Source organism: Halichoerus grypus, chromosome 1, assembly GCF_964656455.1.
Source record: "Halichoerus grypus chromosome 1, mHalGry1.hap1.1, whole genome shotgun sequence".
NCBI lineage: Eukaryota > Metazoa > Chordata > Mammalia > Carnivora > Phocidae > Halichoerus > Halichoerus grypus.
In genome coordinates, this window is record NC_135712.1 from 8,574,629 (window position 1) to 8,593,563 (window position 18,935).

An 18,935-nucleotide genomic window follows, 5' to 3' on the forward strand; every position below is an offset into this window, starting at 1 on the left:
AAAGTTTCACCAGACCCCTCATTTAAGCACCCCTGACCCAGGGCATGCCCACCTTCCAAGCGCATACTTTAAACGTCTTTCCTCTCCTTCATGTCTCTCAGCATTCAGAGCACCTGACTGCAGTAAGGATTCTGAAGAACCCCCCCCAGCTTGCCTAGAAGTGTTCACATTTCACTCTTCAGCCACAGTGATTCTCTAATCTAGAGGTAGTCTGCACACATTTGGCAAGTCCAATAGTTTGTTCGCTTTTTAGAATATAAATGTGGTGTTTCTGGCCTGGTCCCAGGGGCCTTTGGGTCGAGATACCCACCAGAATTTCAGGCAGCGTGACAAACAGAATTGTGAAAACCTGTATTCTGAAGCAGGGGTAGTTACCCTTCCCCAGATGATTATGTAAAACACCACGTGAGACCCAGCCTTCCTTGTTAGCTTTCTTATGAAGGTGCTGCTTTCTGAAACTTCTTCTGAACCTATACATTCTCTCCAAGTTTTATGTCATTTTTCAAAGTGTCATCCATTCAGTGCCGGCAGAGGTATACGTGGGGCACGTGCTTGTAAATACACGTCATTTGTAAGTAGGATGTCATTTCTAATAACATGTGAATCAGGGAATAGAGCAATATTTACAAGAAACAAGTTTAAATTTTAATGTTTTCCAGTTTGAAATTCTAATAATATCAACAACTGCTGAGAATGTGACCAGGTTACTGAGGGTATAGGTTCAGATACAGAAACTGGGGGCCTCCTCCCTCGAAGAGGATGGTGTACCTGAAGCCAACCTGCACAGACTCTGAGAAGTGATGGTCTTCCGGTCAAAGACAACACCGACTGAGAGGAAGGACATTTCTCCCTCTTAAGCTTTAGACGCCAAGGTTTGTGATGTTCCTGGGTGACAGATTTCCTAACAGTCCAGGTCCTTAAAGACTTCCAAGTCCTACCACAGGGGTAGGGTTGATTTCATTGACTTTGAGATGCATAGGCCAACTGTTTTTAGGCAGCAGCAGTTCAATGACATTTCAATGACACTCCTTCTAGCATGGGGACAGTTTTACTCACATTTTCCTTGCTGCTACACCGTGAATCATTGAATCATTACTGTCACTGAGGTGACCACCATGTCTACTCTACTTGCAAAATCCTGTATTACACCTGGTTCACTTCTACTACCATGACCAATGTCCATATGCAAACCCTGCTGCTGGTAACCAAGCCAACCTTGTCTCTCACCTATCCTGTGCTTCCATTCTGAGCCAATGATTTCGCCTCAGATTTAGCCCCTTGGCCAGGAGATGATGTGTAACCACAAAGTTATACTGGGGCATAAGAACCTACTTGGCAACAAGTACCAAAAGGAGTTCAGTATCAAAAGGCACAAAGTATTACACACACACACACACAGCTCAGCCACAGAAGATGCTACGTAAGTTCATCTGCTGTTTGAACTAACCCCCCTTTAATGACACAGCTGCCTCACAATGCTAACGAGGTCAGCTGTCAGGGCCTGTCTCTGACGACATGAAAGAGAAGGATCTGAATCCTTTTCTTTGAAAACACTAGAATAAAAGAAAAAACAAACTATACACAACTGTATCTTCTATATGCACAGCTTACTGACATAAACAGTTTCTGATGGCTTTTTTTCTCAATTAGAAAACATCTGGTTTCCATACCTCTTTTTCTTAAACCTCAACTTTGTTCCAAAATAAACAACTGAGGTACCCTTGATTGTATGTGTGTGTGTATTATATGCATCTATAATATACATATAGTTTAAAAAGACAAAAGAGGGGCACCTGGGTGGCTCAGTTGGTTAAGCATCTGCCTTCGGCTCAGGTCATGATCCCAGGGTCCTGGGATGGAGCCCTGTGTCGGGCTCCCTGCTCAGCAGGCAGTCTGCTTCTCCCTCTACCCCTCCCCGCTGCTGGTGATCTCTCTCTCTCAAATAAATAAATAAAATCTTTGAAAAAAAAAAAAGAAAGATTGCGAAGTAGGTAAAGAAAACAGAATAAAAAGATAAAAATGGTAATACAGAACTAGAAGTGACAGCAATATAAAAATGAATGGCATGGGGAGGCTGGATGGCTCAGTCAGATGGGCAGCGACTCTTGGTTTCAGCTCAGGTCATTATCTTGGGTTTGTGGAACTGAGCCCCACATCCGGCTCTGTGCTAAGTGCAGAGTCTGCTGAAGATTCTCTTTCCCTTCCCCCTGCCCTCTCCACCACTTGCCTGTGTGCATGCACTCTCCCTCTCTTTAAAATAACTAAATAAAGATCTTTAAAAAAAAATGAGTGGCATAAGGCCCTAACCATTCTTTCGAAATAGCTTAAAACTTTTCTGGCAATCAAAGTCAGAGGAAATACAGTGAGCTATATCCACAAAATAAAAACAAATCTGCTGCACAAAGAAGCCCAGGTAGTGAAAGCAGAGAGAAATGACTTCTTAGGGTCTCATAAAGAGGATGCTGCATAAAAGTCCCGGAAGACCAGCACAGAGCTTGGCTTATTCTTTTTTTTTTTTTTAATTCTTTATTTAAATTCAATTTAGTTAACATATACTGTATTATTAGTTTCAGAGGTAGAATTTAGTGATTCATCAGTTGCATACAACACCCAGTGCTCACTCCATCATGTGCCCTCCTTAATGCCCATCACCCAGTTACCCCATCCCTCCCCCCCAGTCCCCTCCAGCAACCCTCAGTTTGTCCTCTATAGTTAAGAGTCTCTTACGGTTTGTCTCCCTCTCTGATTTCATTTATTTTATTTTTCCTTCCCTTCCCCTTTGTTCATCTGTTTTGTTAGGGTCCACATATGAGATCATATGGTATTTGTCTTTCTCTGACTTATTTCACTTAGCATAATACCCTCTAGCTCTATCCATGTTGTTGCAAATGGCAAGATTTCTTTCTTTTTAATGGCTGAGGAATATTCCATCACACACACACACACACACCATCTTCTTTATCCATTCATTTGTCAATGGACATCTAGGCTCTTCCCATTGTTTGGCTATTGTGGATATTGCTGCTATAAATATTGGAGTGCATGTGCCCCTTCGAATTACTACATCTGTATCCTTTGGATAAATACCTAGTAGTGCAATTGCTGGGTCGTAGGGTAGCTCCATTTTTAACTTTCTGAAGAACCTCCATACTGTTTTTCCAAAGTGGCTTCACCAGATTGCATTCCCACCAACAGTGGTTTCCCTTTTTATGAATCCTTGCCAACATCTGTTGTTTCCTGAGTTGTTAATTTTAGCCATTCTGACCAGTGTGAGGTGGTATCTCATTGTGGTTTTGATTTGTACTTCCCTGATGCCTAGTGATGTTGAGCATTTTTTCATGTGTCTGTTGGCCATTTGTATGTCTTCTTTATAGGGGAGCATCCAATAAATTTTGTCAAATGAAATATTGGATAATATCCTCAACATACTAGCAAAAAATCAAGCAACAATCTTCACAGAATGTGCAGGCCTAATGTCCTTGATGTAGGTGGACACAGAATATGGTGACCCCACATATGTGAGCAAGCAGAGCCAAGAACAGAGCCCCAGCTGACCCAAAGGTGAAACAGTCCAGCCAAGCCCAAATGGGATAAACTAACCCACAGACTCACAAACTTGATGTTTACTGTTCTATGTCACTGAGGTTTTGTAGGTGGTTGTTACTCAGATTATATGCCAGCAATTAACTGATACCCCTATCGTCCTCATGAAGTGCTGAGAAATATTTTTCAACTGGTTGTGGAACTGCCATTCTCTTAAGGGAGGACAAAAGCAAGGGATCTAGAGCCTGACACTCACTAACTGTTCTGCCACTTGTACTGGTATGACTTCAAGCAAGTGCATTAGCTGCTCCTGCCTCCATTCCCTTAACAGTAAAATGGAGACAATACTAGTGTACTATACTATAGCACTAGTATACTATGATTGTTTGAGATTAAATAATTCATGTAAAAAATTTACAATTGAGTATGGCATATAATGAGCTCCATAAATGTTAGATTAAAAAAGGCTGAACTTGGCAAAGACTGTGACTGAACAGGAGAACCCCACCGCTACACAGATGTGGGCTGAGAAATTTTTGGCAGGCAGGGCCCAAGATTCTGTTTTAATATAAAAATAGGACAAAGTTCCAAAATTCTTCTCCATAAATTATTCTAGGCCAAAATTATTTTGACTGTGTTTTAGGAGCCAAAGTCAACTTAAATACCCATCTCAGCTATAAGAAAATCTCATTAAAGCACCTTGAGAACACATGTCCAAGGGGGGATGAGAAGTGATTGCTTAATGGGTACAGGGTTTCTTTTTGGTGCTATGAAATGGTTCTGGAACAAGGCAGTAGTAATGGTCATACAACATTGTGAGTCTATTGAAAGCCACTGAATTATAGACTTTATAATGGTTAAAATGGTGAATTTTATCTTAATAAACTAAAAAGAACATACGCCCTTGAGCAATACTGCCATCAGTTACAACCTGCCAGTTACAAGTTGGAGGTACATTAAAAACAACAGGACACTCTGGCTTTAGATAGGTATTCTCCTCGGACAGAACAGATAACTGGCCTAATTGTCTATTAAGGCCATTCCTAGCTCATAATAATGAAACCCCATTAGCTATATAAAATAGCTAGCTCAGATTTTTATTGATGCTTTTATGTGCTAAGCACTCTTTAACTGCTTTGTAAACAGTTTTTCTCAGGAGGGGTATGAGTGTCATTTTAAGTGGGACTATTCTTCCTTCTACTATACTTAGTATCTCTGGACAACCCCACCCACCCTTGTCCAACCATCGCTGTGAGTCCTCACAAACCTATGAAGTAGAGATTATATTACTAATGAGGAAACTGAGGGTAGAAGGGATTGAGTAAACTAAGGCCACAGAGGTACTGGATGGTAGTGCTGGAGTTCAAACCTAGGCAGCCTGACCGAGGCCTGGGCTTGCCTCTCTCTTTACAGTATGAAAGGGTATTGCATCTAATACATTCATTATGTAGTATCAAGCTATTTTCAAGTAAAAGTATTAGCTGATAACCTCAGGGACTAGAGAGCAAAGGCCAGGGAAAGATCAATAAAAGCCAAAAATTTCTTTTTATAAGATTCCTCCACAAGCTAATTATGAACATAATCATGATTAAAAAGAAATGGCCACAGCTACACCTCATCTGCTCCTGTGTGGACAACCACCTAAAAACTCAGATGAGCAACTTATCATGATAGGAAATGGGTCTACAATTTATATGGGAAGTCTAACAACCCAACAGGTCTGAAATTTGGGGACTAAATAATGGCTATTTTAAAAAACAGACTGACTACACACTCTTAAGAACCACCACCTAAAAGCAGACCCAGAGCCTCAGTGAAGGTAAAAAAAAAAAAAAAAAGTGCATCAGAAGGCCAGTCCCAGTCAGAGCTGTGGCTCCCTAGCAGCCCCCCTCCCTGGGCGCCTGATTAACTGCGAATTTCCTGATCAAGTGTACAAAGATGCCTTGATAAACTGCACAAATACAGGACCCAGTCAGACCAGCAGTTTATAAAGCTGGACAAGCCTCTGCCAGAGAGAAAGAAACCTCACTCATCAGATGCCCACCTTCAGTGGCAGTCTGAAAATCTGCTCTCCTCACTTAATGGGGTGGCCATAGGCATTCTTATATGGGTTTAGTAAAACTGAATTTTACTGAGGCAGTAGAAAGTTTATAAAAATATTTTATTTTGTTAAGCCCTCTAGGCAGCTTATTCAAATTAGTGTTCTATGAGTGCAGAGTTTTATTTTTGCTCATTTTCTCCTCTCCCAATTAGGAAAATCTCATTCAACCAGGCAACTGACCAGAAAGTCTGGTTCCTTCTAATTCCTCTCATCCTTCAAATCTCCCCAGTCCCATCCCAAGTGAAAACAGGTTATAACAGGAATGCTGTAACTATTATAATAGAAATGTAATAACAGTTACCTTTACAAACTGACCCTTTTCTGCCGGGTGTACTTAAATCTCAATAAATGAATTTCCTGATGAAGGTCCCACCTAAGCACATTTTCTTCTATTTAATATGGTACCCCAGCTACTGATCCAGACTTCTGGAACAAATTCTTCCTTTTTTTCGTTTTTAACTTAAGTGTAGTTGACGTGCAATGTTGTATTAGTTTCAGGTATACAAGACAGTGAATCAACAATCCTGTAGTTAGACAATGCTTACCAGAGTAAGTGTAAATCCTTCCTTCCTTAAATTAACATCCCTTTGTTACATCTGTACAGAAGACCTCAGTTTTAAAAAAGAAACACACTATGATTCCCTTACATCTATAATTCCATTTCCCTACCAATTCAATCTGGCCTTGCCACTCATTAGTATTACTCCAATAGCCAGTTACATGTAACTGTAATCCATCTTAGCTAACGGAGCTCAAGATCGATAGACTCAAACAAGATGGTCTAAGTGATTTTACAGATCTAATATGCCTAAAGCTCCATGTGTTATTCTTACACTTCCTTAACAGTAAGATGAAGACAGTAGTAGGAATAGTAGTAACAGTGGGAGGCAATACTTACAGAGCCCCTATTATCCACCAGGCAGTTTTAAGTACTTTACAATTTTAATCTAATCCCAAGAAATGGGAGCTATTATCACCCAAATTTTCCAAATAAGAAACTAAAGCACAAAGAAGTTAGCTAACTTGCCCCGGATGAGAACTAGTATGGGACTCAGCTTACATCTGAACCTAGTCGGTCTGACCCCAAGACTCACACCATGAACCACTAATGCTCTACTGCCTCTCAATATAAACAAGGATTAACGCAAAATTTAGTCACCAGAAAACAGGTTTAGTTAATGAAACAAACTGAACTATAAATAAATGAAAACCCAGATTCACAGCCCTTTTCTTAAATGGCAACATGTAGAGGTTCTAAAACTGCAAAAACACTGCCACTTTAATATGTCACAGAGAAATTTAAATAGGCATTATTAAGAAAAAAATCCTTTGTTCAGCCAACAATGCTCCTGATCATGCCACATGCTACTACAGAGAAGTTTCAGAGAGGATTACCTTGTTTTCTTCTAAGTTCCTTTTCAACTTTTCTTCCAGGTCCCTGGTCTCTTCTGAGCCCTCGAGTTTTCTCTGCTCATAATTTTCGCATGCCTCCTTAAGCTGCTCTTGTAAAACCTGGTACTCCTTCTCAATCTGTAAAATATCTCCCTAAAGGTAAATTATAAAATTATCTATTAAAAATAGTTTAAAATGCCTATTTCTGGTCTCATTCTGAACAGCCTCTTAAAATAAACAGAGGAGAATAAAAGGCAGATGAAAATTTACAAGGGAAACGTCATGATAATTCATTCTGACTCACCTGTTGTGCCTCAAAAGGATCATATGGCTCGGTATTGACTTCTTGATGTCTTATATTCCAAGACACCTTTGGGGCAAAACAAACACTTAAATTTATTTCAGTTGCTCTAGTAAAATAAATCCATCATGTAATGACATTCTTAAGGCATGCCCACAATTTTTTCAAGGTTTTTTTTTTGACAATTTTAATAACGTTGTGTGCTTTCTACAAATACTTGTATTAGGAAAGAGCTATCATATAGAATTAGTAAAAATAAAAATGACTTTGGTTCGTTACTCTTAACAAGTTTTTTTTTTTTTAAGATTTTATTTGAGGGGCGCCTGGGTGGCTCAGTTGGTTAAGCGACTGCCTTCGGCTCAGGTCATGATCCTGGAGTCCCGGGATCGAGTCCCGCATCGGGCTCCCTGCTCGGCAGGGAGTCTGCTTCGTCCTCTGACCCTATCCCCTCTCATGTGTTCTCTCTCAAATAAATAAATAAAATCTTTAAAAAAAAAAAAAAGATTTTATTTGAGACAGTGAGAGAGAGTGTGAGAGAGAGTGAGAGAGAGAGAGAGCAAGAGAGAGAGCACAAGTGAGAGAGCACGAGCAGGGGGAGGAGCACAGGGAGAAGGAGGCTCCCTGCCAAGCAGGGAGCCCAATGTGGGGCTCCATCCCAGGACCATGGGATCATGACCTGAGCCGAAGGCAGATGCTTAACCGACTGAGCCACCCAGGTGCCCCTTAAAATGTTCTTTCAAAGCTTTCTTAGAAGACAGAAAATATAATGAGGAGGGGGATAATCCAACAAGGAGTTAATGAATTCAAATCCTATAGAGTGAACTATGGGAGAACATCAATTTATTCTATGCTTGTTAGGAACTTTTATTCGCATCTCTCATTTCTCTCCACCTGTTACTTTGTTTTGTTTTTAACTCTCCCATTCCTCCCCTATTTTGGTAGGAGAAACTGGTCACACATATAGCCCAGACTCTGCTTTTTTGGGCTGCCTGTGCAAAAAGCACTTTTCCCTTCATTCTCCATACAGTAAGTCTTGTGGGGCAAGCACCCCAAGATGGGAGGCTTCCTGGGTCCAGCACTTCTATAACTGGGTGGGTGAGCTGGTGCTTCAATGTTGGGCTTCAATGCTAGGACATCCAAGTACTACAGAAACAAACCACATCATCCTTATGGCGCCATTATTAATTATTAAGGTGATGTTTTGGCTCCATCTGCTGATTCCTCTATCTTATTTCTCAACTGGTACAAAACTTGGCTAGGGAAGAAGTGTATTATTTACTAGATCCAAAAATTCTTTCTGGATTACCTACCATGCCCTACAAAAGGGTTCATATTTTTAAAAACATTTCCAGGCAAAAGATTTCATAACCATTATAAAGTCAATTATTTAAAAGAATTTTAGTAAATATAATGGTAATGAAAGATGAGAAGGAAAATTTAACTTCAGTATTAAGAGGACTTTTTTCTATTTAAGTCTTACCTGTACGGCAACCACTTGTGTATGTGGAACATTTGTTACTTCATCGGTATTTCCTGGACTTACTTCCCACTCGTCGGCAGAATTTCCACAGTGACCATCACACCTGTTAGACTCACTAAGGGCTGTATCAGCACCGTCTGCGCTGCACTGTGTCTTTACTGATACTTCCAGGGAGTCCTGACGGATCTGTGTTTTCGGGGCAACCTGGTTACCAGGGGCGTTCTCAGCATTCAAACGATGACCCTCAAAATACACAGCAGCACTTTCATCAGGTCCGTCACTGGCTATAAAAGACGGTACCACCGGCACTGATCTTTGCAGCTGATACTCAGAAGAAACGCTGGCCAGAGACGTGTAAATGTTAGTGTACTGGGGCAAACTCGGTAACACGTTTATATATGTTGGTGGTGTCTGGGTCATGTCAAACCCCCGGAAGGGGAGGTACGTACAGTATCCTGTGACCAAATGGGGTGGAGTCCAGTAGGTTGGCTTCACATCCTCAGAAGCTGGTTTGGGAGAATCAGAGGACACTCCCTTGTGACCTGCATCCTCGGATACTGCTTTGGGAGGATCAGAAGAGACCTCTTTGGGTTTCTCATTCTCAGAAACTGACCTAGAAGAATCACCAGACACTGGTTTTGGCTTCACAGCCTCCCAGGTTGGTTTGGGAGAATTCGCAGCTATAGGTTTGGGCTTCACATCCTCAGAAGCTGCTGCTGAAGATAAATCAGACACTGGTTTGGATTTTACATCTGGTTTAAATTCCCTAGCGGATGGATTCAGTGGTAGTTTAACTCGTAAATACTCCCCTGTTTTTGAAATTTCTTCCACTTTTGTCTTAATGTTTTTCTTCTTTCTCTTCTTCTTGAGCCGCAGTGCAACTTTCTTCAATGCAATACAGTTGTCAATCACAACAAAACGAGGACATCCCAGGAGAAAAGATTTCAAACCTCCAGCTTTTTCTAGTATCTGTCGAGTTTCTTCTGGGAAGAATTCATATTCTTCAGAGAACATTTTATTACTCATGTCCAACGGACCATGCTCCTCCAACAACTGAGAGAAATAACTTGGAAAAAAAATTATGTTTACATGTTATAAGGAAGTACTTATACATGTTCATTTGAAAAAAATATATTCCCCAAAATTCTCCCAAAGCAAAATACTATTTCAATTCCAACTGATCTCAACAGCTCCCCAACACATTATATTCATATTAAATCTGACAAAAGCTAACTGCAATGAATGATACTCTAAAAGCAAAATTTTGTTTACCCCTTGGAAAATAATCGTTAAAAATTTTTTTTGAAAAGACAGAAAGGGATTAAAAAGTTATTTTATAAATTTCAATTACATAATTACATAATCTATTTTAAAAGTAATGAAAAGAAAATTTATTATACAAAAATATCAGTAACAAGAATGTCAAATGAGACGACATCAAATTTCACTAAAATCCTATGGAATTTGCCTCTAGTAATCTTAACATTTTTCTGTTTAAGAATAGGCAATGATTCAGAGGTATTGAAATTAATCCCGTCTGATCAATAAACCAATACAGTACAGGATCAGACACACAGTAATGGGGCGATCCCTTAATCTACTTCCAATTCTGGATTGGGGCTCCCTCCAGTTCTGGGGCTATTTTTTTTCCCATTCTTGTGTCAGCCTCAAAGAGCCTTACTCTTCTATTCGAATTTGGTATACAGTCTGTAACAGTTGCATTAACTAGCAAGAAAGACACGTAACACACACCACCAAAAAGATTTGCTTTTTCAAGAGCAAAAATCTCCAAAGGGACTTTCTTAGTAAATTAACACTAACCAGAAAGACAATTTATTTAGGGGAAGGTAAAAATAACACTTCTTTGAAGCAAAAGAAACCTCTTTATGTACAGATGCTGCTAGAGATAAAGGCATAGGACTATTTTTGCAAATGATTATCCTCTATTCAAAGTAACTGATACTCTGAAGGCTGAAGACGAGATGCCACTACTTTTCGTCAGCAATGCTGCTCTAAATACTTAAGTGTTTTTTGATGACTACTTTCCCCTTAGAATAATCTCTACAATTGAAACTCCTCAATACATATTGTTTTTGCAAGGTGACAGGTTAGATTTGTTTTCACTTTAAGATTCCCATCAAACTTCATTTTTATTTTTTTAAGATTTTATTTATTTATTTTAAAAAAGAGAGAGAGAGCGCACGCACATGCAAGAGTGCACTCGAGGGGAGAGGCAGAGGGAGAGGGAGAGAAATCCTCAAGGAGACTCTCCGAGGATACGGGGCTTAATCTCAGGACTCTGAGATCATGACCTAAGCCGAAATCAAGAGTTGGCTGCTTAACCAACTGAGCCACGCAGGTGCCCCTCAAACTTCATTTTCAATGAGAAATCTCTAAAAGCAGAAGGGTTTGAAGGAGAGTAAGGTAAAAAGAAATCACTGTAGTCTCAGAAACAGTAACTCTTGTTGAGGATTTTGGCTGATTGATGTAACTTCGGCTCTACCATCTCTCTGAAGAGAGATACCCTTCCATTTGGTGTTTAGCTGCCATTAAGCAAAAGCAGAATAATTCATGAATGGTGTATGTGTATTTACTTTTTGCTCTCCATGATGAATATTAAAGAGAATCACTGAAAAACAAAGCTTTCCCACCTGGATTAAAACACTTAAATCCAAAATGGGATAACTAAAAAACAGAGTCCACATTCAAGGAAACCACTCTAATTCAGCAATGAGCTTTTCTTTTTTTGTTTGTTTTTAAAGATTTTTTTTTTTTTAATTTATTTGACAGAGAGAGAGCACAAGTAGGCAGAGCGGCAGGCAGAGGGAGAGGGAGAAGCAGGCTCCCCGCTGAGCAGGGAGCCCGACGCGGGGCTCCATCCCAGGACGCTGGGATCATGACCTAAGCTGAAGGCAGACGCTTAACCGACTGAGCCACCCAGGCGCCCCTGCAATGAGCTTTTCAGTACTTAGCAATGTAAATGATAGTGCAGATCTGTGATGACTACCAAGCAACTAATAAAAGTCATATTCTTTTTTTTTTTTTTTTTTAAATATTTTATTTATTTATCTGACAGAGAGAGACACAGCAAGAGAGGGAACACAAGCAGGGGGGTGGGAGAGGGAGAAGCAGGGTTCCTGCCGAGCAGGGAGCCTGATGCGGGGCTCGATCCCAGGACCCTGGGACCATGACCTGAGCTGAAGGCAGCCGCTTAACTGACTGAGCCACCCAGGTGCCCCAATAAAAGTCATATTCTTGAAGAAGAGTCAAGGATATGAAAAAATGCTCACTATGCATTTTGAGTGAAAAAGGTTACGACAAAGCTGAGTGTATAGTAAAATCACAGTTTATAAATTTTAAAACCTATGTTTTACACATGTATCTACATTTTAAAAGCCTGAAAGGATATACACCAAAAATTAACTGTGGTTAAATCTGGGTGATAGAATTATTCATAATTTTTATTTTTCCTTTATTTAAAAAAATTCCATAGTAATTTATATTATTAATTTTACAATCAGAAAAAAATTTTTTCAAAGAATTAGAGCCTCCACACTTTTTCCACTGGCTAAGTAGCAATGAATTTTTCAAACACTGAAGCAGAACAAAATTTAACATGGGTCCCTAGCCCAAAGGGAAACAGTATTATAACCATATTGTGAGTAAAATTTTTATAGTCACTATTATTTGAAATGCAACACAAAATGAACTTTAACTCTATTTATACATCTTTTCTAGCCTTGAAAAATCATCTCTGTAAGATAAACAGTGGATCCACAATAGCATAAATATGAATTCTTAATAATCCAGTGTTTTACAGGGGTTAGAATCCATCCATCAATGCACACTCAACAGTGGTATTGATGTGGCTATTTAGCAGACATGAATGAAAGAGGTCAAAGCTCTAATGAAAGATGCTAGATAAGAATTGAAATGGTGAGGCTGACTCAGCTTCTGTCAAGTTACACAAGATGCATCTCCCCTCTCATCATCGCCTGCTCTCGTTCAAAGTCTCAGACTCTGCACTTCAGGACCAGAGGCAAAAATGAGGCACACTGCACATGACAGGAGTTTAAAAAAAAAAAAAAAAAAAAGCTACTTATATCAGAGATATTAACAGTTCTTGGGCGCCTGGGTGGCTCAGTTGGTTAAGCGACTGCCTTCGGCTCAGGTCATGATCCTGGAGTCCCTGGATCGAGTCCCGCATCGGGCTCCCTGCTCGGCAGGGAGCCTGCTTCTCCCTCTGACCCTCCCCCATCTCATGTGCTCTCTCTCTCTCATTCTCTCTGTCTCAAATAAATAAATAAAATCTTTAAAAAAAAAAAAAAAAAAAAAAAAAACAGTTCTTATGTATGTATGTACATATATTTTCATAATTGGATGATGACTGTTAGTGTCTGAAATAGTCATGGCTGGCCATCCCAACCACAGTACCGTTACATGTCACTGCTGGCACAGGGGTAAGGCATAAGGATGGAGAAAACATTTCAGAAGGCATCCCCACCCCAGTATTGTAGTTGTGGTCCTTTGAAAAAGTCACTGTTTTGTACAAGCTCATGATTCTTATTTCAGAGTAATTTTATTTGCAATACACTGTGACCCGACCACTGATCAATTTAGCTCTCCTGCTACCTGCAGGCTGCATGAAAGCTGCAATCTTCCACAGGCCTTAACCGCAAGTGGTTAATAAATGCTGGCTGACTAATTAACACCACTAATGAGGTGTTAGGAAAAGCTAAATGCAGAATACTACCCACTGAAATTTAATTTGCTTCAAATATCTAAAATCATAAAATACTAGAACTAGAAGGGCATTAGGTCAATTAAACTCCAATCAGTCTAATCACCTACTTCATGGTGAAATACTTAAGATAAAGTTAATAGCAGTTATCCCAATATTCTTGATTCCTTGTCTAGTAATTTTTCTACTCTACACTCTTGTCATAAAGAAAATTGAGTGGTTTCATTTTTCTTTCTTTTATCCACTGGCCACTAAAATAAATCTTTTTTTTTTCTTTTCAAGGTTTTTGTTTATTTATTCATTTAAGTAATTTCTACACCCAGTATGGGGCTTGAACTCACAACCCCGAGATCAAGAGTCACACGCTCCTCTGATTGAACCAGCCAGGAGCCCCTAAAAGAAATCATTCTTAAGGCCATCATCACATGTCTACTTTTGAAAATTCAAAGAAACAACTGTTTCTGAGGTGTAACTTCCTGCAACTTCATGACTTTAAGTTCTATCTCAAAATACAACTCAGCCTATTTTTTTTCCTCATGAAGTTGTTTAATTTCCTCCCACTTATAATAGTAATAAATTCTTTAAGAAGCAAGGTCCTCAAAACAACACAGTTCAGCTTCAGTTTTGGATGCCTGAAGCAAAGCCTACCATATTTTATGAAATACTAGTGTAGTTTTATAGCTGTTTCCATATGGTCATCCAGGAAAGTTCTCTGGAAATATGATTTGCTCAGCATTTCAACTCTAAAGAAAAACCATAAAGAGGGACCTATGAGCCTAACTAGACTGAATAGGAATAATGCAACTGGGGAAAACAGAAGGAATGACTAAATTATGGATGTGTGACAGGTTTTCTGGGAGAATAGTTAGCTTCTAAATTAATTTTTTACTGCAGGTCTTAGCCCTCAATTTCTCTTCTTAAGGAAGGTAGCAATACCTTAATAATACCAAGCTCAAAACGGTTAACTGCTTCCTAGATTTTCCTGAACTCTTTACTCCATTATTTTATCCACCCCACTCAGACTTACTAACTTGTCACTGGATTTATGAGATGCTAAACATCTGCATCCATCAACAAAGGAACAGTAAGTCAAATAATCATCAAATAATCAATAACTACTCTTTGTCAAATGTGTAACTCCACCCTTATCCATGAGAGATACGTTCCAAGACTGCCAGGGATGCCTGAAACCACGATAGTACGGAACTCTATATATACTGTTTTGTTCCTACGCATACATACCTATGATAAAGTTTAAGTTATAAATTAGGTGCAATAAGAAATTAATAGCAGTAACTAATAATAAAATAGAACAGTTACAATATACTGTAATGAAAGTTATGTGAATGTGGTCTCTCTCTCAAAATATCTTATTGCACTGCACTTGCCCTTCTTGTGATGATGGGAGATGATAAAATGCCTACACGATGAGACGAAGTGAGGTGAGTGACGTAGGCACTGTGAGGTAATGTTAGGCTACTAATGATCTTTTGACAATATGTCAGAAGGAGGACCATCGGCTTCTAGACCACGATTGACGGCAGGTAAGTGAAATCTGGGAAAGCAAAACTAAGGATAAAGGAAGAGTACTGTATGCCTTGGAATTCATGATAAAGATTATGGCTGGGCGGGGGGCGCCTGGATGGCTCAGTCAGTTAGGTGTCCAACTCTTGGTTTCGGCTCAGGTCATGATCTCACGGGTCATGAGATTGAACCCGGCGTCCGGTTCCAGGCTCAGCTTGAAGATTCTCTCCCTCAGCCCCTCCCCCTACCCATGCACATGTGTGTGTATGTCTCTTTCTCTCTCTCTCAAATAAATATATCTTTAAAAAAAAAGATTATGGCTGGAAACTTTATAGGTCCTATCAGCATATACCAGGTCAGTTTTAGAAATAGAAAATATCTGTATTAAGCAGCTCAAACTGACAAAACCAATAATAATCATTAATCATTAGGATTCTAAATTTAATAGTTAAAAACACTCAGTTAACTCTGTAATACCTGACAAAAGCTGTAAAAATACTTTTCTTCCCCAGGTTTGTGAGCCAATGAATGATTCCTTTAATAAGCACAACTGACACAAACAACTTGCGATCTTTAACTGGCAGCATCAGTATAAAATAATACTTGTAGGCATTTTAACTACTTACTCATACAGAGTTGAACACTTTTGTTTTGGGTTAATGTCCCACAGCTTCTTATTACGGACAACATATTCACTACTGTGCTGCTCGTAGATAGCTTCAAATTCTTCTACATCTTGCCGAAGGTGGTCAGGTACCACAAATGGGCCTGCAGAATTTGAATTGCGTCTGCTGATAAAAAAACAATTCTGTGAATCATAAACTTGTGAGGTGACCCAGATAATATTTAAATTGAAATAAATGTAAAGATAGTAACATATTACTCAGCTTTACAATGCAAAAAAACACTACCAGAGAATTAAATGTAGAAAAGTTACCCTTCCACAATTATACACCTTCGCCTGACCACTGAGTAAGCACTTTTAATTAAGTACCTACCCTTGCTCCCAAGAGCAAATTTTTTGAAACTCCTGGTTTTAAAAGTATCAATGTTACATTAGTTGTAACTTGTTAAAGAGAAAAATGAAGGATTTTATTATAAAAAGATTTTTTTTTTCTAAAATATAAGATTCTAGCATTTGTAAAAAGATGTGGTAGTTTCAGTGTGAGTTCTAAAACCAGATTCCTGGGTTATATTCCTTGGCTCTGCTATTTACAAGCTTCAGGTTCTTGGGCACATCACTCAACTATACCATTCAACTATACTGTGCATGAGTAGCCTCCTTATCTGTAAAATGGACATAATAACAGTACTTACCTCTTAGAATGGAAGAGTGGATTCAATGAGTTTATATATGTAAAGCTAATGGAATAGCACCTGGTACCATAAGTGTTATCTAAGTATAGGCTATTACTATTTTAACTTAAAATAATTCCTCCACTTAAAGAATACATGAAAATGACTGTGGGAAAGCAGCTGTTATGAAAACTCCTTTAAGAAATGCGAAAAAAAAAATTGTAGGCTTCTAGTCCATCAAGGAATATGACATAAAAAGGTCACTGCTACTCACTACTTTTATTTCTTCTTATGTCTATTTGTTTCCTGAAAACTCAGTTTCAATAACCAGACACAACTGAAAATTGCTCACATCTAAGGTTAAACCGCAACATCAGGGGCGCCTGGGTGGCTCAGATGGTTAAGCATCTGCCTTCGGCTCAGGTCATGATCCCAGGGTCCTGGGATCGAGCCCTGCGTCAGGCTCCCTGCTCAGCAGAGAGTCTGCTTCTCCCTCTCCCTCTGCCTCTCCCCCTGCTTGTGCTCTCTCTCTCAAATGAATAAATAAAATCTTAAAAAAAACAAAAACAAAAAAACCACAACATCATATACAGCTTCCGAAACGTCTTCCTCAATCCTACTATAGCAAACATTCTAGTGATTATCCATAGGTCATTCTTTTCACTGAACATTTTAAGGACTATTTTCTAGGATTTTCCCACAGTATCTTGCACATAGTAAGCTCCCAAACTGATCTAATAAACGTCATTAGCCCAGTGATTTTAATGTAGTTTGTATGAATTCTTAATGCAGACAAGCCATGCTATAAATTCAACCAAGATGGATCACACCAGCTTGTCACAACAGATGCACATCTTTAGACAGTGAAGTTAGGGAAATAAAACACAAGTTTAATTTACGTTAAATTAACACCACTTGCTGAGTTAATACACTTGAGTTAAAATGAAGCAAAAAATTTTAATTGTACTTACTTATGGTCTTCACCTGAAGTGACAGTCTCATTATTTGCTGTTACTGAAGCTGTTCCAGACCCCACTAACATAGGCTATTTAAAAGACAGAAAAATGAAAATGATTTTCCACCTTAAAATTCCATGAAAACATTAGCATTAAAACTGATGAACGCTTATATAAATACGCATGCAAAACTGCCAATATATGACTTATCTAAATTTTTCTCGTGTATAGGAACACATAGTAATAAAAGTTTCAACAACCATAAATATGCCCAAATTAACATTTAGGTAGCTTTCAATGCTCCAAAAAAATTTTAAATGTCAAAGGTAAAAAGACAAATTTTAGTGGAACTTACAAACAGCTGCTCTCATCCTCCTCTAATATTTGTTCCCTGTCTCAACTCCTGCCCTCCTGAGCCCCCACATATATGACAGCCAAGGAGAACCCACCATAAGATAAATAGGACCCTATTTATCTCACTGGATTGGGGCAAATTTTAGATTAAATCTTAAAAAAAAAAAAAGTCTTCCTCTACAAAATGCTTCAAAATATCCCCCCAAATTGGTTAATTCTAATTTATATATTCAATTACTTTATACAAGAATTGATACAGAAAATGTACCTTTGAATCTTTTGGCTTCTTTTTCTTGCCTTTATTTTTTATCTTAGCAGAATTAAACTGGAAAAATGGAGGGGAAAAAACAATGAAAACTCAAATAACAGAATTACGAAGCTCAAAATAAAAATATCATACTCGTTTTAGCCACAAGTTGAATATATGTAACAAAAATAACAAAAATGCTCAACAAATATAACATTTAGTATGTTAGCCCTAGTGTTATGATTTATAACAGAAAATAAGAGAAAGCTCAATTTTGACTATGTTATAACTAAAATTGCTCCAACATTTTAAACTCATTTGTAAGAAGGTTTATGTTATTTCAAGCAATTAATCAGTCTTTCAGGGTAATTCCAGTTATATGCTACTAGCGTTCTAATGACATTCCTTTTACTAAGCTAAACTAGACACTCTACACCTGGCCAAACTCTGGGGTCACAGTGGACTTAAAAGACATTTAACTTCCCATGGGTGTGTTATCTGTGTTTCCATACTTAGCTGGGCAGTACTTAACAGCAGATTAAGATAAAATTTCAAGTACAGATGACCTGATCCTAAAAATCAGTAAATAAGCAACTTTCTGTCTGAAAACTGCCACAACCTACTAAGAAAAACTCTGGGATTATTTTAACTTAAACTCAGTTTGGAGCCATTCAAAACAAAGTCTTTTTATTTTCCTTACAGAGCAAAACATTAAAATTTTAATCATTACAGATAACTTTTCATTTTTATGCCAGAAGATGACTCAACAACTCCTTCCCTATTTCTGAGATTAACATTTATTAGTTGCAAAACTTTATGGACATTGCCTAATTTAAGCCTCCAAGTTTGCTGACTGTCACTCTAATTCTAAGAGGAAGATTGGTATTAACTGTCTAATAAATTAGCATAAATCAGCCAGAAATCCTCCAGATTTGGTTCTAGAATGCCACTGTGATGTAAATAAACACTGGCTTGGGTACTCCTCTCTTCCTTTGGCTAA

The 18,935-nt window shown here is 38.6% G+C and overlaps 1 protein-coding gene across 12 annotated transcripts in view; it reads right to left on the reverse strand.

The window, feature by feature from the left end:
- The window catches only part of TTC3 (tetratricopeptide repeat domain 3), a 118,901-nt gene that overhangs the window by 24,055 nt on the left and 75,911 nt on the right, over positions 1 to 18,935 (reverse strand). For 11 of the 12 annotated variants that reach the window (XM_078074114.1, XM_078074080.1, XM_078073991.1 and 8 more), the window contains 6 exons: positions 17,957 to 18,013; positions 17,350 to 17,423; positions 15,709 to 15,873; positions 8,818 to 9,883; positions 7,341 to 7,406; positions 7,040 to 7,189 (listed from right to left, as the gene is read on the reverse strand). In XM_078074114.1, the coding sequence (XP_077930240.1) occupies positions 7,040 to 7,189; positions 7,341 to 7,406; positions 8,818 to 9,883; positions 15,709 to 15,873; positions 17,350 to 17,423; positions 17,957 to 18,013 (1,578 nt within the window). The remainder of the gene's footprint in view (positions 1 to 7,039; positions 7,190 to 7,340; positions 7,407 to 8,817; positions 9,884 to 15,708; positions 15,874 to 17,349; positions 17,424 to 17,956; positions 18,014 to 18,935) is intronic. The other variant, XM_078073983.1, reaches the window with a different exon arrangement.